At 35.9% G+C, this 26,087-nt stretch overlaps 1 protein-coding gene across 1 annotated transcript in view; it reads left to right on the top strand.

Annotated features, from left to right (window-relative positions):
- pigl (phosphatidylinositol glycan anchor biosynthesis, class L) overlaps positions 1-26,087 on the top strand; it is a 49,315-nt gene that overhangs the window by 4,922 nt on the left and 18,306 nt on the right. The window contains exon 3 of the mRNA XM_056458222.1: positions 21,477-21,567. Within this exon, the coding sequence (XP_056314197.1) occupies positions 21,477-21,567 (91 nt within the window). The remainder of the gene's footprint in view (positions 1-21,476; positions 21,568-26,087) is intronic.

The raw sequence follows: 26,087 nt of genomic DNA, 5'->3' as shown, positions 1-26,087 counted from the left end.
ACATGATAGATTCTACATTTAGTCTGTGCATTTATGCTAAAAAACAACAACAACAAAACAAAATAAAACATGTCAAAATTGGGAGCTCCCTGTAAACAACATTTAGGGTTCTATCATACACCTGATGCAATAAGATAAGAACAAGACATGTTTGACGCGATTTGTTGCTATTTTCAGATCAGCGCAACCCTAATTGTCACGATTTGCACCATGTTGTTTAAATAGCAAATCCATTTGTGCCATTTTGTGGACTCATGGGTGTGCTGCTGTGTGAAGGAGGTGTTGTTTTAAGAACTGAAATAGTCTGCGCCATTGACCAACTAAAAGCTGGTCTAAAGTCCAGCACAGAGCGCATTAGTTATGAGCCTATGCAGGTCCAAACGCGTACACATTGCTTAATAAACACAGGACATACAGCAATACACAAAAATCTTTACATATGCATAGGCTTTGGAGACGTATGCGTCACTATATGGGGCATAAGAACAGGACGTGTGCTTGGATATGACTCAGTTTTTTGACCACACGTCATTATTATTGTTCATTTATTAGTTTGCTGGAAATTAGAACTGAATTTAGAAATAATTGTGATAAATCTTTGCGCTTAAAGTTAAATATGTAGGCTAATGGATTTTAGGGTTAGGTATTCAGTTTTTCTATTCAGTTTTCTAAATTAAAGCAACGGCACCCGATAGAAGCAATATTTTCAATATTAAAAGGAGTTTTTGTCCTAACCAACACCTCAAATTGATATAATAGAAACAGCTTCTATTTCTCACAGGTGAACAACAGAAAACTGACAATGATCACCTCAGGTAAACCTCATGTGCTTTATTCAGTGTTGAATGCTAATAATGTAAGTTTGAATGCCATTTTACATGACATTTATAGCCATATACTGAAAGCAGCAGCAGATCTAAACACGTCAGTGATTCAGCATGTACATTTAATAATGTTAAAGAGGGTTAATATGTATTAAATAGATTATAAACCTTACCATTTCGCGAGTGAATGCATATTCTGTGCTTCTAAATGGCTGTATTTAAATTTCTCTGGTGTTTCAGCTGGTGCAAAGAGCCAAATTGCTTATCACTGTGTATCTCGTGGTTACAATGTAACCTGCTCACCTAATGTTTACATTCGTAATATTTATATCATTTGATAATTAATAACCTCACGTGGAACTGACTCTGAGTCTCATTTCGGAGTCTGCTACTGTCCACCAGAGGTTGCATTTCGGTCATGGACGCATACTTTCAAAACCTTTCTGAATGAATGAAATGAATGAAATATACGCTTTTCCACCTAGGCAACCCGGGGTGATGAAATATAATTGGCTAAACTGGCTTTGGGCGAGTAAAAAAAAAAAAAACAAAGACAGCCTTCCAGCACTTAACTCACATTTTCAAAACAGGCTTTAGCATTGTTTTTCAGATAAATAAGAATGTTCACTTGGCGTGTTTCTTAAATATCTGCAAGCATATTATGGTATTTTTATGCTTTAGAAGAGTCAAAAACTTACATAAAGCACATTTAATGCTTTTGCAGCATGCGCTTTAGACTTTGCACCTAGATCGTTAAAAAAGAGCCCTTTATGTCCTGCATATAAAAAAGACATGGTTTAATGTCTTTCAAGAACTTTACTAGGAACAAGAAGCATTTGCAATAAGTGCCTTTGCTTTTTCACAGTTACTTTAGATTGTGATGTTAGAAACAACATTGCTCATTGTTAACCCAAGTAATTGTATATGGTAACTTCATTAACTTTATTTACTGCAATGTAATTTTAATTATAAGTCATAACACTTCAAAAGTCTTGAAAAATGCCCTAGTGGCACTCCAGGGTTCTTCTGATGAGTATTTCAATGAATGCCTTAAAAGGGTTAAAACAGAATGGCATGATGACAATAAAATCCAGAAAGCCTGTACTCTTAACTATTAGCTGGTCCAAATCCTCTAAACATTTTTACAAGCCTTCTTGATGAAAAAGCATATGGAATGAAAAAAAAGTCTTTTTTAGAGTATTTTGTTAAATGCCATGTGTTCTTCTATCCACCCAAAGAACGGCAAACAAAATATGATGCATGTGTTTCTCCCAAATTCTCCCAAAAGAATTTGCATAGTCATGGTAATATGTTTTCCAGGCTGTTTTCCAAGTGCCGCGACCCGCCCTGCCTGCAGTTCTTCCCTGCATGAATCCGTTCCTTTAGTAAAGAGCGCTCAAAGCTTCCTTCTTGGTGTTGTTGTTTTCGTGCTCGAATATTGCAGAGCCCCAGAGGTCCAAAACAGTATCGCTTGGCTGCAACTTCTCCACATTTAGAGTTTGTTGTTTTCTTGGAAGGGTGGAAAAACTAAAGCATAATGGACCTGCTAACTGTCCCCTGAGTTTGTGTGTGACTGATTGCTTCAGAGATTGTTCTTCTATTTGGGCTCACATCTAAGTGTTCCCAAATTTAACGAGACGATATTTCCTGCTTTGTTGCAATGATCGCATACTGAGATACACCTTTGTTTTGACTGCTTTTGGACACAGCTGTCACATTTACCTCCAGTTGGCCTGTTTAGATTGCAGACAGCTCTAATATATGATGTTACATAGAACCTCTATAAGTGTGTGTGCGTGTGTAGTACAATCCTTTTGTGTAAGAGTGGGGTCAGTGAGCAGTCGTGTTGTTTTAGATGGCTCTAGTGGCCATACGTGGAATCAGTGTGTGTTCTGAGAAGCCTGGGAGTGTTTGTGTATGTGTGTTGACTAGGTCAAAAGTATCATGTAAACTCAGACTCCCACCTGGAACTTTCATAATCAGCTGGCACTATGCCCGGTCTACCCATATCTCTCGATCCATTACTTTATTTTTCAGCCTAATGTACACACAGAGTAAACTTTGCTCCAATCCGACTGGCTTTAACTTTTCCTCACTCACCTTTCTCAGCCTATCTCGGTCTTTACCCCGCAGCTGACACTGTAATCTTTGTGATCCTTTCCTCTAGTCATTCACAAGCACGTACACAAACACACAATCTCTGCCCACATTTGGCAAAAACCCAGATTGCGCATGACTATAAGTGATAGCAATATTTGAAGCATAGATAGCTTTCATTAGAGGTCATCCCGACCTGTTTTTCTGCTTTATCTACAGTATGTGACAGATTAGCTCTGTGATTCAAGCTAAAGCGTAGTTAAATGGCAACTGCAGTGGAGTGATAACACATAAATCTGAAAGATGAGCTGCTGGGCTTTTCGTTTGCATAGCATGACCTCAGCATACTGTGGTAATCTCTGTCTCTCTCTCTCTCTCTCTCTCTCTCTCTCTCTCTCTCTCTCTCTCTCCCTCCCCCTCCCCCCCTCTCCCTCTGTGTGCATGTGCGTGTGCGTGTCTGCATCTAAACAGGGTCATCCGGGCTCAGAGCTGGTTCAGGAAAGGTCAGTGTGTAGTGATCAGGGATTGGCGTGCATGCAGTGATCCTATTCATTCCCTGCAGTCAGCAACACTGTTGTACACAGAGTTCTGAAAACACACACACACACACACTCAACTGAACAGACAGAGGTTACATAAGTGCACATAGTTAGAGTGACAAAGTCTTGTGGACTTAAGTCTCCATCTCAAAATTGGCCAAAGACCCTTCACTATCTACGTTGTATATGAAACTTTTAAGAACTGGTTGAAGTCTGCAGTTGTCATCTGACCAGCTGGTGGCTGAAGGCTTCTATGCAATATCCTTGCATCAGGGAGCACAGGATTTTATCAGTCAACCAGGAAACCCAGTTGTTTTTGCAAGGTGCCTGCTGCCACTGGATTTACCAAGTTTTGAAAAGAATCAGACCAGAGACTGGAGTAATAGCTGCATTTTGCTATGACAATATACATATTAAATGTTAAAACACATTAAACATATTAACATATTATACATATTAAATTATATTTTACAATAAAAACTGTTGTGTAATTTAATGTGTATTTAAAAAGTGCATTTATTTTGTATGACCATACACCCAAAGCGCTTCACAATCATGAGGGGGGGTCTCACCACACCACTAGCAGTTTGCAGCATAAGAGCCTGTTCGGGGGATAGGGATGATTGGGAGGCCATGATCAGTAAGGGCAGATGGAGGGAATTTTTTACACCCCTACTCTTTAAGAGAAGTGCCATGGGATTTTTAAGGACCTCGGTTTAATGTGCTCACTGCAGTATAGTATCTCCTTTACTATACTGGGGCCTTAGGGCTCAGACAAACCGCAGGTTGAGCACCCCCTGCTGGCCTCACTAACACCACTTCCAACAGCAACCTAGTTTTCCCATGTGATCTCCCATTCAGGTACTGACCAGGCTCAGCCCTGCTTATGCCGAGTTCAGACTGCATGATTTTTAAAGTAGTCGTGTCACAGATGTTTTCACACTGCATGACTATCTGGGCTAGCATTTTGTCGCTGCTTTGTTTACACTGCAAGATGGATTGGCGACAGGGGGTTTCACTCTGCATGACTTTACAATAGGAAGAATCACAGACAACTTTGTCCAAACTACATCTCGCAAGCAAAAACATGTAGTATGTCTTTTGTTATTAACTACATAATGAGAAAGAAGCTTTTAGTGGGGTAGAAAATATACACATTTGCTCATCTGGTTTTGAAGATAATTAGCAATTTCTCCTCAACTTTTTTCTTTTTTGTCCTGGTTGTGGTATTGCTCACATGATACTTCAAACAGACACGGGTGCTCCTGCCAAATTTACACTAGTTTCCTCCATTTCTTGGGTCCAAATAAACTGAAAACAAGCGCTTTTAACTTTTCCCACAATCTCAGGCTGGCCTGCAGATACCCATACTAGTGGATGCTGCTCTCTCATTGGCTGTAGGTGATCGCCGATGTTATTTTTAGTCAAAACTCATTTCACATGGCATAATTTGAATCGTCAGCAGCTCCAGATATTTAGCAGGCCAAATATCTCACGGGCGTTGGCAACTCATCTGCGATTCTCTCAGATCGTGTCTTTGATAGTTCACACTGTGTGATTGTTACTCATGTGAACGAGCACCGATTTACCTGGGATTTCAGGCATTTGTCTTTGATTTCTCAAAACCTTTTGTCGAGTCAAAATCAGGGCTAAAATCATCCATGCAGTCTGAACTCGGCATTAGCTTTAGTGAGTAACCGGTCTTGGGCTGTTAAAAAAAAAACATTATTTTGAATTGTAACATAATATGTCTGTTTTAAGTAATTTTTAATAGGGAATTTGATATTAGTCAATACAGGTATTTATATGTATTCTATTACTTTTCATATAGTTTTAATAGGGTTGTTAATTTAATGCGTTAATTAGATTATGCAAAAAAAAAAAAACACTTTTAAACCACTTCAGTTGGAAGAGGGCTCATAGAAAAAAGGTTGAGAAGCTTAATTGATAGGCTTATGTTCAATTAAAAAAAAGTTACTTAAGGATGTTTTTAATAATATCTGTTAAATCTTCATCAAACATAATAAAAAAAAATCTGTAAAATATTTGTGTGATTAAATGCAATAATTAGATTAATCATAACATGGTATAGTTCATTAGCATTTATAATCACTGCACAACCCTGAAAAATTTGTTATCATATCATATTTTTATGCTTCTTTCTGCCTATCATTACATATCATAATGCAGAATTACCAGGATCATTTTCAGTTTCATTCATTTTAATTTGATTAGCTATATATAAACTATCGATCAAAAGTCAGTTTTTTATTTTTTTTAGGAAAATTATTCTGTTCATCAAGGTGACATTTAATAAATGTGAAAAAAAAAGTTCAATATTTATTAAAATGTTAAAAAACTGCTTTCTTGTTGTATGCAGTTTCAAATGAAATGTGACTGGAGTAATGAATCTGAAAATTCATCTTAAAATCACGGGAATACATTATTAAATTAAATGATAAACTACTCTTGAACAGTTATTTTATAGTGGAATAACATTTCACAATTCTTACTGTATTTTTGATTAAATAAGTTCAGCCTTGGTGAGCAGAAGAAGCTTATTTTAAAACATTTAAAAAGCAGACTGGCCTTAAACTTATTGTATTCCATTTACATTGTTATTATGCTTAGTCACTTCAGCAGCTTAACGTTCATTTGACTCGATGTGACAAATTAATATCGTCAATGATGTCAACTAGAATAGTAATCAGCACATCCAAAACATCAGGAAATCTATCAGGTACACACTGATTGTACATGCTGGTAAGAGACGCTTCCTATTTCAGTTGGTGGTTTTCGTGAGAATTACCCAGTCGAGAGCTTGCAGACTTCATGAACTTGTGGTTATGATCTCTAATTACTTCATCTGTGTAGGCTTGTTTGCAGCAATTTAAAGCTGTCTTTCTGAATTATGACATGCATCGCAGAGCTCATGTGAGTGTGTGCATGATATCATTTTCATTTTACAGTCGGACTGCCGAAGTCTGTTATATCTTATCTTGTGCTGTCTCAAAATGTGTGTCCTCGTGGACTCTGAATGGCTTGTCTGACCCTCGCCTCTCTCCAGAGCGCAGCTCTGCATTGACCGCCTACATTCTGACCGAGGCAATGCATCATGGGAGTGTTTTTGTGATAAGAGCACATCTGAACACACTCCATTGAACGTGTACTCAGTCGACCTCACACTCTATTTCTCTCTGTTTTTTCTGTATTATTCATTGAGGCAGACAGATGTACTCTCCGCCGCTCTAAACACAGACAGCACAGTCCACCTGGCTGGCAGGGTGACATCAGGTTGAGTGCCTGTCCTCTTTTTACTTCCTCTGACAGTTCCTCTCTCTCTATCTCTTGTCTATCTCTGTCATGTGTTGAGAGCTGTCAGTGGCTATACGGTTAGTTTTATTCTGATTATTATCTGCATGGTTTCCTTGAACTGGGCAGATATACGTACGGTTTCTCAGAGAAAGAGCTATTGCTTTTAAAGTGATCTAAGCGTTTATTAAGGAACCTGTAATGTCAAGGTTTTGATTTAAAATGATTGGAATCTAATGTGTCAGAAAATGAAAAAAGCATTGCTTTGATAAATCATATTTCTGACAAAAATGTATTTATGAGACAAAAAGTGAAATACTCAGTCATAATTATGAGATGAAAAGTGAAAAGGATGTGAAAATATTTGATAACAGCCACAATGTGTTTAGTCTTTTCTTTTTTTATTATTATTTTGATAGAACGAAATAATAATGATAATTAGTTGGAATTTTTCCACAGTTAAATTTGATCACATTGTTTTTAGTAATTATATTTAAATATTTACATTTGTCATATCAAGTCTTTTTAGTCTCGCATTCTGATTTTTACATTTCATAATTATTACCTTATCTTTTGTGCAATATGCTAATTTGATCTATTATGTCCTAATTATAACATTTACAGCGGGAAAATAAGTATTGAACACATCTACATTTTTCTCAGAAAACATCTTTTTAAAGGTGCCGTTGACTTGAAATTTTCCCTGGATGTTGGTAACAACCAAATAAAACCATATATACCAAGAAAACAAATGTAATTAGTTTAGAAATTAAGTTATGTGTAATAAAATTAAATGACACAGGGAAATAGTATTGAACACATAAAGAAAGGGAGCTGTAGAAAAGCAGTGAAAGCCCAGACAGCAGCTGAAGTCTCTCAGTAGTTATTCAGCAACCCTCTGCTATTTGTCATTGTAAATTAATATCAGGTGCTTCAGCTCAATATCTACATTAGAAGGATGATGAAGATGAAACCAGGGTGGAGATTTCAGCAAGACAATGATCCAAAACACAGCCAAGAAAACTCAAATGCTTTCAGAGAAAGAAAATCAATTAAATTCAATTCACCTTTATTTTCATAGCACTTTTTAAAATTTTGATTGTGTCAAAGCAGCTTCACATAGAAGATTGTAGTGATTTGAAACAGTGTCAGTTCAGTTTTCAGAGTTTAAGTTCAGTTCTGTTTAGCTCAGATCAGTGTGGTTTAATATTTACTGCTGAGAGTCCGAATACTGAAGAGCAAATCCATCGATGCGTAGCTCTACAAGTCCCGAACCATGCAAGCCAGTGGCACCCCATACTTTACTGGCCTGACTTGTGAAAGTTGTCTATTAATATTCACAAACTGGTAACGGTCAGCTAAGTATAACTTAAACCACCTAAACCCTGGACACCTGTAGAATTTAAGCGATTTATGAGGATATTGTGGTCGATGGTGTCAAATGCAGCACTAAGATCAAGTAAAACTAATAGCGAGATGCACCCTTGGTCAGCAGCTAAGAGTAAATCGTTGGTTGTTTTCACTAATGCAGTTTCTGTACTGTGATGAACTCTGAAACCTGACTGAAACACTTCAAAAACATTGTCCATCTGCAGAAAGGAGCATAATTGAGCAGAAACAACTTTTTCTAGTATTTTAGACATAAATGGATGATTTGAAATAGGCCTATAATTAGCTAAGTTGCTTGGATCCAGTTGTGATTTCTTAATAATAGGCTTAATAACAGCTAACTTGTAAGGATTTGGAACATGGCCTAAAGATAAAGAAGAGTTGATAACGTTAAGAAGAGGTTCTCCTATAACAGGTAGCAATTCTTTCAGTAATTTTGTAGGAATTGGGTCCAACATACACGTAGCTGGTTTGGAGCTATTTATAATTTTATCTAGCTCTTCCTGTTCTATGATTTCGAAGCACTGTAGATTATTTTGATTTAGTGGCGTGTTTAAAGGATCTGAAGTATAAGGCGATGCAGAAAGTTTAACATCTTCTATTTTCTGTCTAAAGCCTTCAATTTTGACAAAAGCTTTACAAAATCAAGCTGTAGAATGACCCAGCCAATCACCTGACTTGAATTAAATAGAAATTACAAAATAAAGATCAGATTTGATAGACGAAGATTCTTACACTCTCTTGAAGTCTGTGGAAAAACTCACACATGAGCAGTTCATTATCCATATTAGAGGCATCTTTAAGCTGCCGTCACTAAAAAAGCCTTTTATATAAAGTTTTATACGTTTCAGCAGTTTAGTACTTTCTTCTTGTGTCATTTCATTGTTATTACACATAAGTTTTCAGATTTTTTAGTTTTGTTTGTATTGATTGGGTTTTTAACAAAATCTGGTTCAATTCCATGTCAACAGCTCCTTTAGAAATATTCCTAGAAAAAAACATGTTGAATCCTTATTTTCTCCACTGTACCTCACAACTTTATCATTACTTCATCATTTTATATTATTACAATTTTTATTTGTCTTATTTTTTAAATCTCATATACATTAAACTTCCTGTCTTGATTATGACTATTAGCTCGTCATTTTGGCATCCTTTTATAATAGTGACCTTGTGTTAAAATGTTTTTAGTTTATAATACGACTTTTTATTCTCTATTTGGGACTTTATTTTAATAGTTTCAACTGTTTACATCATAAATGTGATATAAACATAGTTTTGACTGAATGTCTCATCACTGTTTATGCCATAATTATAATATATCAAGGTATGACCCCTTGTAAATGTGGAAGAAATGGGCTTTCTTAATATAACAAACAATATTTACCAAAATTATATATGGACAATATGAAATCTAGACTAGTTTTAACCAGTATCAACAACATCACCCTACAAAATTAATTATAGCTGGATTTGGCAAGGAAAATACATTGAGTGTGATTTATAGTCTGCAGGAGGAGGACAGAGAGTCACGTCTGTGAGTGTTCAGGTCAGAACCCTTAGATAGATGAGCTCTGTTAACACAATAACCAGACAGCACAGCAAATGCCTTTCTTGCCAAGAGCTTGTCATGAAAATAAAGCATTCTCGGGGAACCTTAATATATCCAAGGAAAAACGTTTTTCTGATGCCTTCACTACTACTTCTCTTGATTTCTCCCCTTCGCTTATCATCTTAAAGCAGTGTATCTGTATTATACCTTGGAAGCTTTAGAGCTGTTTTGAGCCAAGTATTTGAGAGTGTAATTTTATTTTAGTAGGTGTTCTAAATTTGGCTGAAATAGGCTGTTTGGCTGCTCCTGAACATCTAAACGAATGAAGAATGTAGCTTGCATTTCCAGCTATCCGCACTGCAGAGCTACTGGCTGATAAAAAGTGCTTATTAAACTCTATAAATCTGTGCAAATATGACTGCAAACCAGAACTTTTACATGCCGGGTTAATTGTTGTTCAGCAGTCGGCTTTTCCCAGCATGCACTAGAGCCTTGTAACAGCAAGGCAGCCAGGGCCCCATGTGACCAGACAAAACAAATGCTGCCAGTCCCTTCCGCCCTCTCTACTCACACACACACCGCCTCCTCAGTAGGGTAAAGTTCATCTGCTGCATTCAGATGCCTGCAAGCAATTACACATCCACATGCAGCGCGAGAGAGAGAGAGAGAGAGAGAGACGGGAGGGGGAGAGGAAAGGTTACTATGGGGCATTTGACAGTGTTGCTATAGCAAGACCAACACTCTGCCTTGATCCATCCCGAAAAAGGTCAGGTAGATCATGTGTCTTTATTTATTTTATGATCATTCCCTCGTTCTGCCCCATGTTCTCTTAGTCTTGGTTCAGGAAGGTTAAAGGTATTAGTCTTTGAGTTCTGTTCCATTATGTTATGTCCAAATGGTTTTGACATAACTTTGGCTCAACCCATGGGCTTTGGGATAGTACTTTTTACACAAATAAAAGTAGATGAGAGTAAGAGCGTTTTAAAAGTAATGAATGTTGCAGTGCAGTTTAGAGCCACTAGGGTGTAGAAATTGCACTTTGAAGCTGGCTTCCCTTAAAAGGGCCAAATGCATCTAAAAGCCTGAATGCTCAGAGTTATTGCTGAACTTCAGAGAAGAGTTTGATAAAATTACAGAAAAAAGAACAGAAGAGTACTGTGCAAATGTATTGGTCCTCGTGTTGTACTGGACAGGCATGACTGTCTGTTTTCCTTTTCACTTTAAATGTGAAGTTGTGAAGAGAGTTCTGGCTTTTCCATAATAAAAAACTGAGAGGGGGCTGAGGTTGTCAGGCTCCAAAAATGCCAGAAAACACTATAAAAATATCAGTAAAAGTTGCCGGGATGACTCATGTGCTGTATTCTGAGGACATTTGAAAGCTTTGCTTGAAAAACAAACTAAGAGATGTTAAATTAGGGCTGGCCGATTTGGCCTAAAATCTAAATCTTGATTAATTGAACATTTTAACTCAATTATGATTAATAAATGGTTATTTTATTTCTTTGTTTATTTATTTTTTTGTTCTCATAGTTTACTGACAGGTTTTGTACAGTAAATATGCTCACATATTACAAGTGAGAGATTTTTGAATGAAGGTTGAATATCAACGTGGAACAATAGAAATTAAAACACACATTGCCTAAAACCAACAGTCAACTTTTCCCTATAAAAAGTGAAAATAAAAAACTTTTGGAAGCAAAATAAATTACTTTCAATGTTTTTAATATTAAAAGTAAAAAAATAAGCAGTATCTCTTCTAAATAAAACAACTCTTGTACAGTATATCCTGTAAATAATATTTTAACAGTGCATTTCTCTGTAAACAAATATCTTAATGTAAATTATAACTTTAATGTAATGGAAAGTATGCTGTCTCAAGGCATCTCTGGCACAGCTTCCAGTCAATGTAGTGCAAACATGCAATGTGTAGTAAAAATTTTTTGAAAAGTGCGCAGGTATGTGACCGCACAAAGCCTGTGCTGGACCATACACATGCGCTCGACACAGACGTTTAAATCAGCCTTAACTGAGCGAGGTCACGTGACTCCACAGGGGTGCGCAGTAGGGAAAATAATTGAAAAAACTGACCTGGAAAAATTTGATCGATTATTGATTCTGAATGTTGATTTTGATTACTTTTCAATTAATTAAATGTGATAGCCAAAGTAGTTTAGCTTTATTAAAGTGATCATTTTTGTTTTGAATATGACTTTTGCTGGTTTGTATGATTGTCATATAACTTGGACTAAAAAACTAGTTTAAGATACTTTTATGATGCCTTCCTGTCATTTTTGAAAAAGAGTAGGCAAATAGTCTTCATAAATTCACCTTTCGTGTTCATGTAAGAAAGAAAATTATTTGGGATTGTAACTGTCAGTTATTTATTTATTTATTTTGCTACACAAGCTGTCCATTTGAGTCGATAGGCTTTTTCTAAACTTTAAAAAGAATCACCTCAAATTAATTAATTGTCCACATGTTGCTCCAAATCTGTAAGCCCTTTGTTTAACTTGGGAACACAAATGAAGCATTTGTAATAAAAGCTGAGAGGTTTCTGTTTCTTCATTGGCAACTACCCAGCAAACAATTTTGTGTTTAATAGACATCTAAACGTAGAGAGCTTGGTGAAAACAAGGCTAAACTTGGGTTGTCAGTGAAAATCTAATAGACATCTATGAATAGCCCAAAATTAGACTAGTCATCAAATAGGCAGATTAGACAGACTTTCTGTGTGTAGTCATTCATTTCTGTTTATTTAATGACTAGTTTTGGCTTAATCTTCGATGTCTATAAGATTTTCCCAGACAGCCCAAATTTAGCCTTGTTTTAGCCAAGACGACTACGTTAAGATGTCTATTAGATATCTTTTTTTTTTTTTTTTTTTTAAATACTTGCTGGGTACCAATTTCAAGGCCCAGAAATGTAGTAAAATATCACTGAAGTAGTCCATAGTACAGCTTTTCATGCTAAACAAATATATATTTTGTTTCGACATGAATCTGTGATGCACATTCACAAAAGCAACATGACATATGTTGTGTTGTTATGAGAGTAGAGGAACAGGAATGTTGTATGCATGCTTCGTTTATTAAATTCCTCAATGTTGATGCATTAGATCTGCTGATGTGTGGATTTCCTGGATGCCAGAAACAAGACAAACACGTAAGAGTAATAGTTGTAAACAGTTCAGCATATTCAGAAAGTTTTCATGTCAACACAAGCACATGTCACGGTCTGATGAATGTGTGTCAGAGATTGATGCAACAGTTGTTGAATTTGAAAAACAAACCTCCAGTACGTGCTTTCAGATGGAGCATTATTTACTGCACAGAACTGTAGTACATTGACAAGCTATTCAAAATCATGTTTAGAATGAAAATCAGACAATGATGAATTCAAGAAAATCGCTCTGTAATAGAACTGCACGATATAACATTGCTTTATTTTGATTTTCTGTGATGTACATTGCATTATGTATACAATTTCACAAAATGACTTGAATATCTGGAAAGAATGAATAATTTTAGACTGATTGGAATGGTTCTGTTGGGAAGTGCATCTGCATAAAATATTATAAACCGTCTACAAGCATAGATAGAAATTGATTACTTAAATAAAAAATAATTCAATAAAAATAATCATTGTTAAATTTACAAATGGTACAATTTCTTAAGCCTGAATGCTTTCAAAATCATTATACAGTCACATGCCTCAAAAACACATGAAAATAATCAATAATCCAGACTCAGCATTGCAAATATATTGCTTATATAATATACTTTATATAAGTCCAGTATGTTTGTTGCAGATGAAATATAACACAGAAAAGAGATTTAAATATTTTCCAGTGGGCTAGATATTAATTAACAGTCATTCAAACATCTTTACCGAAGTCTCTCTACTTGACGTTTATTTACAGTTTTTACCCGCGTTTGTAGTTCTAATCGAATTCACTTCTAATGCGCAATGTATTGTGGGCAATATCAGCGGTTAGAGTATGGACGGTTCTACGCTTAAAATTTTTACCGGAAATAGTAAACCATCCGGGAACCTTTGGGATATTCTTTTCAACATATTACGATTTGGGATGTACTAATGCTATTTTCAAATACTATTTAGGTTGGATAGTATGCGAATTGGGATGCAGCATTGGACATACTACATCCGCCATTTTGTCATCATTAAATGACTTACTTGTGTCAATTGTGTCACTTCACTTCATTTGCTTCATTCATGAATTCTCTCACGGTGCATCATGGGATAGCATAGCGTCCATCGGATGCGCACTTCAGAATCTCGCCGGAAGTAGTAGGTCATCCGGGTACTATGAATTCTGACATACTACTCAGCTCGCATACTGTTTTAAGTGTACTATATAGTATGAAAGTATGTGATTTTAGATGCAGCCTAGCTCTTGAATGATGTGTTTGGCTGTAAAATCGCCATCTACAGGTATGTCTCTAAACAGCCACCGGTCCCATTTTTGGCCACATGGATTCTGAAACCGGTTATTTATTTCTGTAATAAATTATTACAGTTTTTTTTTTTCCATTTTCATGTCTTGTGAATTTTAGTTTAGTTAACGAAAATGTTTGTTGACCCATAATTTCAGTCTTCGTTTTTGTTTACTAAAAAACCCTGATTTATACCTCTTTGTTTTCTAAAAGCACATGTCATCTCTCATACAATCTTATCGAATATACCGCAGTCTCTTTGTACAACTGTCTTTGCCCTCTTTAGACTTATCCTATCTGCTAGTGCAGTCCTAATTTCCCTTTCACCCCGTTGCCTGCAGTGAGCACATCACCTCACACCACCCGCCGCTGATAGGTGTCCTCCAGAGTCGACCCCATGACCCTGGCCAGCATTTGATTTGTGTGCAGATCCATCACAAAAGAACAGAAACAACTGTCAGGCCCTATTGTAAAAAGAGGGAGGAGGCCTCAATTCAACTCACTCTGTTTCTCTTTTTCTTTTATCTGTCTCTCCCTCACTCTGAATTTCACTCCCCCTTCTCATCTCACCCTCTGACCTTGAGCTGGGATTTTGCTGCCGGCTGTCTTTAACACATTCATTGCCAACTGGTATAGGCTGCCAGCTCGGCCCTCTTAGCCAATCACAGTCCTCTTTGCCCTGGCATATCCAATATCTGACCGTTGGATTAGTGTAGATACAGAGTCCTCCAGCGGTTTTGTTTGCCCTCTTGCCAGACAGAATCCATGTATATTCTTTTTTTGACTTTTGCTTTCTTGGTCTCTGTTTCAAAAGCATGTTGTGAAGATATTGACAAGATCTGTTCACTACAGTTCAAATGTCTAGGGTCAGCAAGACTCTTACAGTGTTTCTATTTCAAATGAATGCTGTTCTTTTTAAAGTTCTGTTTGTAAAAGTATATAAAACTTTCCACAGAAAAACGTTGACAAACAGCTGTTAACAAGTGTAGTAATGAAGGACAGTGTCACACTAAAGACTTTTGATTTTAAACTGTCTTAATGTTCTCAGTATTATTGGATTTACTTTATTTTTGAAACCCTGATGAACATACAAGACTGTGTGTATGCAGGGGTGGAATTAGTGATTTGGGGGCCCTAAGCAATTCAAGGTATGGGGCCCACGCATTGAAACTCAAAACACTCTCTTTCTCTGTAGATGTTTTTTTTCTCTGTAGATTTTTTTTAATTAAGTGAAACTTTTATATTTTCAAAATTGGTGCAAATTTAGTGTAAAATTAAGTACAACAAATTTACAAATAAAAAGCGATTTTAATCAAGTACTTTATTGTCATTCACATGTATGTGTACACGGACCGAAATTTCGTAGCATTGGCTCCACAGTTCCAATAGACCATTTCAATGTGGTCATGTCATTGGCCTATGAATATTTCCTGCTTGTTATCAAACTATTTCATAACTGTAACAAGAGGCAAATCAATCATATCTTACTGTTAAAACAGCTATAATAACATTGTTTCAATATGTGGCTCTTTTTGGATTCTTGGAAACTAAAGAAATTACAATTGTAAAACAGGAAATATGTTGGGGCTATTGTTTTTTGTTTACATCTGTCAAAATGGTCTATAGAAATAACCCTAAACAATAAGTAATATAATATTATAAAAAAATCACAAACTTACTAATTTATTGACCATATTTGTGGTTAGATTTTAATACTTGCATGTGCAGTACAGAAGGAACGTTCCACTATTCATGTGGCCCTTGGTTTTGAAAAGAAGTAATAACATTAAAATCTTAATGGTTATAGACAGATTTTACAACATATGATAGAAAATTTATAAAAGGGACATATGAATAATATAGGCTTCTTGGCATTGGACATGGCCCTCTTATTCCCTGGGGTTATAATTGGCTGCTTACCTCGATAATTGGTGAAATCCACCCCTGTCTGTATGTATCCAGAGATACATATGCTGTCATACCCATATTTAAATTCAGCTTATTTTTGCTGCTATGGAAAACATTTACAAGTGTCAGCTTCTATATTTGCAATTGATTTATATTTATTTTAAAACAACACAGTACCAACTCTAATAGTATTTAACTTCAGAACTTTGCATTTTGTCACTTTCAATCACAAAAATGAAGACATTTGGTAGTTTGACCAGATGAAAAAGCAAAAAAATGAAACATTTTGGCATATTACATGGCAAAAAAGTTAACATTTCTCAACATTTGTCTTGATCACAGTAATTTCCTGATGCAGTGCGTTATGTAATTTTAGGGTCTTTTCCAGTCTTCACAAAATGGACTCTTCACAAAAAGTTGGTTTACAACAGTCTTGCCATCTTTAGCACAGCTAGGGCGACTTAAAGTGCACCTGTGATGAAAATCAACTTTGTAAGCTTTTTGAACAGAACTGTGTGTAGGTATAGCATGTCCACTGTCATAGCGGAGTGATATAAACCCAACTAAATACATCTAAATACAACTGCTATTTTCACACGGCTCTGTACAGCATTTCTACCTCAGTGATAAATGTTTACATGTACAGTATTTATATCTGCTCCATTTGCACAACGTCTGTAGTGTACTGGTCAGCATTACTGTTTCCTGTCCTATCTGTTCTGTTTTATTTGCACTAAATGTTGCACTAACCGCACTTTGCGCTCTTATTCATAGTCTAATTTTATTAATTTATTTATTTTATTTTAGTTTATTGTATCTTATTTTATTTAATTCTCTAGATTTTTATAGTAGTGCACAGTCCTGTGTTATGTTGTCATTTTATGTTGTTTGATGTAGCACCTTGGTCCTGAAGGAACATTGTTTAGTTTCACTGTGTACTGCACTGTATATTGTTGAAATGATAATAAAGCCGACTTGACTTGAAAAGTCTTTTTATTTTTTAAATTTCCCGACGTAAAAATAGCACCCAAATCCCACCGCAACGTGACATAGGAGTGCAGTTTTCCCCGCCCACCGAATTGATTGAAAGGCACCATGTTTCTATTATAACATGTACACACATGTCCACAGAACATTTCTTTTGCAATAAACTGGGATTCAAATATTTGTTAAAACTCCCTGTGATTGATATAAGTTTTATAAGTTTAAAAGGATTTTTAAAACAGAGCATGTTTGTAATAAAGACAGTAAAATCGCTGTAATTCTTAACCGCTATAATCATCATGGCCGCATGGTGTCAGTAAACACTTATGTGTGTGTGCAAAGCTAATGAGCTGTATTTCAGCTACATCCGTATCTGTCTCTGTCACTGTGCTGTTTATCTGACGTAACGCATGAGAAGCAGACACGCACATGGGAGCGGTGGGTGGGGAAAAGCAGCTCATTTTCATTTAAAGCCACAGGCTACAAAAACAGCTACTGTGTGCTCTAACACCAAAATGGGCAGATTCTGGAGGCTAAAATAAATGATCTGATGCTTATTTTGAGCTGAAACGTTACAGACACATTCTGGAGACACCAAAGTCTTATCTTACATCTTGTAAAAGAAGTAAAACAGGTGCCCCTTAAAATACTGTCTAGGTAGGCAGCTTCCTACTGTATATTCAGCTCCTGATCACCCCCTGTAGCTTACTCATCTTTTCTCTTCATCTTTCTTTCTGCTCCTCTTATATTTAATGTGTAATAAACAAAAATCGTCTAAGAGGAAAAGCATAGCTAGTTCACAAATCAACACATATATTGTCTGCAGAGGGCGGAGCTTTTTCTGACCCCAATACATTACACAGCATTGATGTGGGGTGTTCAAGCGAAAGGGAAAGTTGTGTGTGTGAGAAAGAGAGAAGAGATTGATGCATGGCCCTTGTTTTCCCTGAGCTGTAGTTGTAGATGAATGAGAGGGAAAAGCCCGGGTGACCTTTGATCCCAGACTTCAGAGAGGACTGTGGGATGCATTCCAGCTGAGCGCTAGTGAGACTGTGGCAGTAAATCAGATCGAGAGACTCTCCCTCAGCACTGTAGCCCTCAGGCCAAAACCTGCCCTTTCAGGACCTCAGTGCTTTGTGTGCTGCAGCTGTGTGTGTGTTGGCACACAGAGACTTTGACTCAGTACAAATCTAACTGACACAGAGAACATGGACAACACAGTATATGTACAGTATAAACATTCGCCATCATTTCTGTGTGTGTGTGCGTGCGTGCGTGCGTGCGTGCGTGCGTGTGTGCGTGTATGGTATTGTATATAATAATGTCACACTTTAGTTGCACTTACTAATTCATGATACACTGTTGCTGAAGTTGTTGATGGAGATTTTGAATAAACCCAAAACGCCTCGTATTAAAATTTGGTTTGTCGTTTGTTCAGCATCATTTCTGTATCATAAAAAACTATTTTAACGATTAAAAACGTCCGCTGTGGTTGCCAGAATTTTAATGTTAAAGTAACTGTACAGTAACTGTAAAAGAGATGTATAAATGTACGTTAATCTACTGTATTTCATCAATTTATGTAGTGTTAATAGAGCAGTGTTTTGAAGTACTTACATCTACAAATTGTACTTTTTAACACAGACAAAAACACAACCAAAAGGAAATGGGGATGAGAAAGTCATATGATGAGCCAATGTTCATCACAAACAGCTTACTCACAGCAAGAGAAGCATACCAATACATAGAACCACTACTGTCATGCAGTAAACATTATTTATCAACATTCAATTTAACATAAAACTCTAATGTACATAATTGATAGGAAAAATCTAAAAAGACCCTTAGTAATGTCAACAAAATAAACTAAAATGTGTCATTCAGGGAATTTTGGGAAAGTCCATTTATGATTATGTATATATTAAGTAAACTTACTGTTAACAAGATAGCAGATCTTTACTGTAGCATTTTAACAAGTTTTTTTTTATCATTAACATCACAATCGGTCATTTTTTTGTTGAAAATCTTCTGAAGGACATTTTTTTGCCAGGTGATACATTTGGTGGAAAAACACTTTGGTAGAAGGAACTTTGAAGCTTACTCCTAAGTAAAAGAAAAAATGGTATTTGTGAGTTTTGACATTGTCCCATTGTGAAAAGACTTATTTAACAAACGTTGAATAACTATTGATGTTTTTATTAATAATTCAAAAATTAATAATCTTAAATTTGTTTAAAGCTTCAGAAATGTTGTTTTGCTATTGCTAATTAATAACAACATGAAACATTTGCGTATAAAGATCAACATAAAGGGCCCTACACCTGGCACAATAAGGCGCAAGATGTGTTTGGCACGATTTGTTGCTATTTTCAGACCAGCGTAACTCTAATTTTCACGTTTTACGGCACATTGTTTCAATAGCAAATCCATTTGCGCTACATTGTGGACTCATGGGTGTGCCAGTCTAAAAAGGAGGTGTGTTAAGGCACATTGTTGGCGCGTTGCTATTTTGAAACAGACCGTGCCATTAGTTATGTTAGTTATGTGTCTATGCAGGTCCAAACTCTTACACATTGTTTAATACACACATGATGAACATCAATATACAGATATCTTTACATCTACAAAAAATTTAATTATTAAATAGAAAAACCACTGCCTTCATGCCTTCTTCATCTCGGAGGGCTTTTTTCAGTTTATTCACGACAATCTCCATTTGTATAATGTTATTATTATTAGCAGTATTATTTATTATATGCATATTTATATTTGTTTTAATAAAAATACGTTTAGATATGTCCACCTGTGGGTTTTGGAGAAGGTCTGCATCACCATATGGGGCTTAAGAACAGGACATGTGTTTGGACATAATTATAAAATATTTATAGTTTTTTGACCGCACTTCCTTATATTTGTTCATTTATTCATATGCTGGAAATGTAAAGTTTTGAAATAAATCTTTGCGCTTTACAAACTAAATTAAATATGTAGGCTAATGGATGTCTTCAGTGGAGTGTGTACAACACCGTTTCCTTACTCCATAAAAGTGAAAGAGTAAAAGTAAAGTAAAGAGTAAAAGTAAAGTAAAGTAAAGAGGCCGGATGGAGGAGGCTCATTCTCTATCCTCGCACTGCAGATGGTCTGTTACTTGTTTTCTCGCTAGTCAATCGTTTACTTTTTCCACTTACAACGTCCGCTATGTAAATAGCAAATGCACCATGGCGCGATGCAACTGACTCTTAAAGGGAATGGGAGATGAGACTCTGATTGGTTTAATGCACGTTATGTTTAAAACACACCCAACTCATTAAGAGAATAAGCAAAACCCTGTTAGACCATGCGACAGGGCGCAAAGTGTATTTTTCCGTCCTTAAAATAGCAAAAGTAGATTCAGACATGTCCTTAATGCTTTTGCATGCGCTTTAGACTTTGCGCATAGACCGTTTAGCTGTTCAACATTAAATCTTACAACTGCAAGTCACAATTGCAAATGAGAAGATTTTGTACACTGTTAAAAATAGCTGTTATTTCATTGGTAAAAAAAACTGTAAAAATGCTACAGTAAAAATCCGTAACCTGGTCAGCAGTATGTTTTCCTAATATATACGGCGAATTACCGTAAATTGCCACTTTCCCAGAATTCCCTGCATGCCACTTCACTTTTTATGCTTTTTGTTGACATTACTATGGATCTTTTTAATTGTTTCCCCATCAGTTATGTGCAAAAGAGCTTTATGTTACATCTAATGTTGAATAATCAATGTTTATTTGATGGCTTTAATTTTATGCGTGTTACTATACTGGTGTTTAGTAGCTGAGTGAATGATGCTGAGCACCTTCTATACCTTGATACACTTTTCTGCTTGTGGGAAAAGTTGTTTGTGATGAGCATTGGTTCATTATGTAAATTTCTCATCTCCACCAGCATATGGCCGTGTTAACGTGCCTGTCTGTGTAACAAAAGATGTGTAGATGTTGATAATTCAAAATACAGAAACATTACCTCTATATATTAATGAAATTCGGTAGTTTACTGTAAAAATGTGAAATTATTTTTACATTTTGTACTGTATTTTAATAGTGAAATACTGGCAACCACAGCTGCCGTTTTTTTACCGTAAATTTTATGGATTTCTTTTTTACAGTGTACTTTATCTCACATTTATTTATTTCTGGCTATTTTCTTTTGAATGGGCCTCAATGGGTCTCAAATATCACAGTGACCTAGCAACCACACAGCAGCTCACTTTAAACCACCTTAAACAGCTCAGCAATAATACTAAAGTGTCATGAGTGTTTTTTGTGCACACAATTATAAAAATCAAGTTTCATACAGTTGCCTTCTTGTTCTCTGTAAAAAATCAAAATTTTGTGTGGAGTCTGCATATAATACTTGTTTACCTCTTGTCCATGGCAGAGAGCTTCCAGATGATCCAGCTATACAGTGGAGCACTGCACTGATCTCTTCCCTGATCCTCAAACACATCCAAAACTACGCCATCGGTCTGGTAGGAGACTTCTACAATCTTTATTTCTGTCCAATACTAGCTTATCCAGAATAATAGTGTGTAGTTGTTTGGCTTAAACCTCTTGTAGCTGTTTACCATCACAGTGGTGAAGTTGACACCAGAGAGAAGCCTTTTAAACCTATAAAGGTGTATAGAGTGAAGTAAAAAGTTTCTAAGATGAAGGAACCATGTCTGTACTTTTTTGACAATGTTCTCTAAGGAGATCTAAAATGGTTTGGTCATCATTAATAATGTGTTGAAAACAAATCGGTTCTTGGACACAAGAGAGACTGATACGGGATCACGAAGTTGTTGTTATGTTTTTTGGACACACTTTATTTTAATGTACAATAAATGCTATAACAAATTATAACCAAACTGTTGACTTAAGAGTTTTAACTCAATAAAATATAGTTATTATGGTAGTAGTTGGGTTTAGGTAATGTGTAGGATTAGGGATGTAAAAAATTGAAAACGTAGCACTATATACATTTCTGGAGATTACAAATTATGTAGCCAGAGCTTCGTATGGCTGCATTTCATCTTTAAAATGAACGCTACAGGGCGGTATACGATTACCAGCTGACTGCTTACCTCTGTATGGACGTTTTTCCCGCGGTTGGCGGACTTGAGACACAGAGCAGAGTTGACCGCGACAACAGGGTTCTATAAAGCAAGTAAGACAAAAGCAAAAGCTTAAATTAAAATAAACAAGTAAATATCAGGGTAAGAATGTGGTAAAATCTGAAAACGTAGTAAAAATCAGGGAGCTTTACTTTTTCTGGATTGCTTTTTAAATTTTTGATTGAGTTTAGGGAAGGGGGTGGGTGATGTATTGCCATACATTATATGTGCTAATAATATAATTAATAATATTTATGTTTATATACACATAAGTTTAAAAATATTTGTATAAATAAACCTTAGTAAATAAAAGTACAAAAACACAGTGGTTCTCCCCAAGGTGATCAAAAAGAACATTTATTAATGTGGATTATTTAGATACAAATGCGCACTATTTAAAGGTACCAGATTCCAGCTATAGTACAATTTCTGTAAGATAATAGACCCGCACAATATTCAACTGTTTTTGTTTGTTTTTTATAAAGGAATAATAATTTATGCAGTTATGCATGTTTTGACTGCTAATATGCTGGTGATTTGATGCTTTGCAAAAGTTGCAAACACCTTTACCAATATCAAAATGCTTTTTGATGCAAAATTAATTTAAATTCCTTACACCGATCAAGAAACTAAAATAGGCCTAAGCTATAGTAAATAAAATCCGATCTAAAACATAAAACTAAATATATTGCTAAATACTCTTGACACATGAAAGTATAAAGCCTGCAGCTCACAACAAATGTGTAAAGTTATTGCATATCATATTTACCAAACCATTTACTACGAATTTTATATAATTTTGCTCACATGGATAATTGAATATTAATCAGATGATGTCATTATGCTGCTGTGCCGTCAGCCAATCGTTGCATTGCTGATCATGATTTCGAGGATCAATAGATCTGTCCTTCACAACACACGCAGCGATCTCAGAGCAGTTCATCCGCACATTTTAATCTGATTCGCCAACTTATTTGGAGAACCAAATTAGCCAGAGATCATTTATCAAGATTAAAAGATCCAGGATCTGACAAATCATCTTACATCATTTAAGCAAGGTACGAAGAACGGACCCCAGGACTAAGTTTGGACACCCCTGGTCTAAACACTAACAAAACAATAATTTAGAGAATACCATATTTAACTGAGGTTGTCCCTCTTGAATTTTTACATTATCTGTGTGGCCAAAATAAATAATTATAATAGTTTTCTACTAAAAATCTATTTGATTTACTTTAATGTTAAAAGATTACAGAGCAGATTTTCTTAATTACAGCGAAAATATTGGTGGAAATATTACACAAGAAAAGAAATTTATGTTGTAAATGTGTGTCAAAGAGATTGAAAACAATTGAAGTTTATGTTTTTTCAGAGATTCCATCTTTTTCCAGTGGTCATTTAGCTGAAATAACTGATTCATCTGATTTATTTTTAAGTTTTTCTCTTTGAACAAGAACACATCAGCAGGATTAATTCAATAAGACAAGCTTTTTATTGCCCCCCTGTATTTAGCCCTAATTACACATGCTGTAATATCCCATAATACCATTGAAGCAGACACATGTGGTTCCCCAGGGTCACTGCTGGCAACCAATGTGGAGATATCCATCAGCCTGCTCTAAGGACTTGCAGAAAAAGATCCCAAAAACATCTGAAATCAAGATTAGAACAAACATTTCCCCTCTTTCACCTCCTCTCTGTTTCTCACGTGTTCTGTTGAATGTTTTCCTTCTTCCCGCTCCCCTTTTCTCCGCCTGCATGCCATGAAATTCCCAAAAAAGCCAAGCAGGGAAGGACTAGCATAAACAAGGCAGAAAACAAAACACTGTTCTTGCGACATGACTTGGTTTACCTCCATCCACGATTGTCCATTATAAGTGTACATGTGAACGTTAACCGGTCTGACGTTACACCACACACTCGCGCACTAATACAGGCTGCACACGCTTTCACTGCAGCCGTAATTTTATGTTTGATTTAAGCCGAAGAGGCTGCGGGGATGGAAATACTGATGCTGAGCTATAACATTACACTTCAATTTGACTTTGGCTTTCAGACATGTGGGAAAAGAGCAGTGGACGTCTTGTGTGCTTTACCGCTCTCTCACAAGGAGCAGAGGATTGTGGGTAGGGCACTTGTACACAAATAGACTGCTTTGGTTTAAACAGATGTGTAATACTGCTGTGCTTATACCAGCATTTGAATTTAAGAGATCCACGAGAAAGGTCTTTGACTTCTCATATTATATAGAGTTAAAATCTGAATTATTAGCCCCCCGCTTATATTTTTTTCCCAATTTCTGTTTAAAGGAAAGAAGATTTTTTCACCACATTTCTAAACGTAATAGTTTTAATAACTCACTACTAATAACTGAATTATTTCATCTTTACCAGGATGACAGTATATTTTTCAAGATACTAGTATTCAGATTAAAGTGCATTTCAAAGGCTTTACTAAGTTAATTAGGCAAGTTAGAGTAAATAGGCAAATCACTGTATAATGATGGTTTGTCGAAGAAATCGAAGAAAAACATTGCTCTAGAGGGCTAATAATATTGACCTCAAAATGGTTTTAAAAATTAAAAACTGCTTTTATTCTAGCTGAAATAAATCAAATAAGACTTTGTCCAGAAGAAAAAATATTATCAGACATACTGTGAACATTTCTTGTGCTAATAATTTTGACTTCAACGCTATAAATGTTATATCTTTTTCATATATTTCCCAAATGATGTTTAACAAGGCAAGGATATTTTTGTTTGTTTGTTTGTTTGTTTGTTTGTTTGTTTGTTTGTTTGTTTGTTTGTTTCTTTGTTTCTTTGTTTGTTTGTTTTTGTTTGTTTGTTTGTTTTTGTTTGTTTGTTTGGAGCAATTTCATTTAATAGGTAAAAACTGCTACAATTAAAATTATTGTTGCAAAAGGGAGACGGGAGGCAGGGGTTGGATCCAAATGCAGTTTTAGTAAGAGAATGGTCAGGCAGGCAAGGGTCTAAACAGGAGCAGACAGTCATACGAAGATAATCCAAAGCATAATCCAGACGGCAAAGAATCACAAATCAAGGTTCAAAAACCTTTTTGGAAAAGCAAAACAAGAGAAAAAGCTTCATAATGACAGCAACACTAATCAAGACTCAGAAATAGGTGTTAGGGGTGGGACAAAATATCAATTTGGCGATATATTGTGATATTTCCAGTCACGATACATTATCGATACTCTGGCGGCAAGTATCGATAATTATCTAAATGTACAAAAGATCTGAATTAATTATTCAGTCTTACAGTGACTGCAGCGGTTTACCGTTTTGGGTGCAGTACACCCAGCTGCCATCCAGTACTGGTGGATAATACATCTGGCCTCATTTAAACCACTGTCAGATGAGCCATTGCTATGGTGAAGGCTTGTAGATAGATACCTTCTTCTGTTCAAGCTGGACCAGGTATTTGTGTGTTTCAGACATTCAGCTCTCCTCAATCTTCCACTAATTTCTCTATCACAGACCTGCTTTCAGTTCGCTAGATTGCTCGTGCGTGCCTGCAGTCAGTGCTGTGAGACTTCATACAGGAAGATGTGCTCAAACTATTGCATTCCGCCAACATTTTTATTAGATAAAGATATCAACAGGACATGAACATATAATTTGTAGGGCCTTTATTTAACCATTGCAGACTTTGGGAATGTCTTGTAAATGTTCCTTTATGAAAACTTTGGCTGAAAATATTAGGGAAATAAAAATTTCTTTCTTTAAACTGACCGAGTAAATAACTAATGTTCTCCACTGCTGGAGGCATTATAAGTGCCCAGAGGAGTATGTGCTCATCTCTATGAGCATTCTGATCAGTTACTGTTCTTGAAGAAAATATATTCATCTAGTGGGAATGCATGATTTTGCATTAAAA

This window comes from Danio aesculapii, chromosome 5, assembly GCF_903798145.1.
Source record: "Danio aesculapii chromosome 5, fDanAes4.1, whole genome shotgun sequence".
NCBI classification, from domain to species: domain Eukaryota; kingdom Metazoa; phylum Chordata; class Actinopteri; order Cypriniformes; family Danionidae; genus Danio; species Danio aesculapii.
This window is presented reverse-complemented; position numbering and strand designations above follow the sequence as displayed.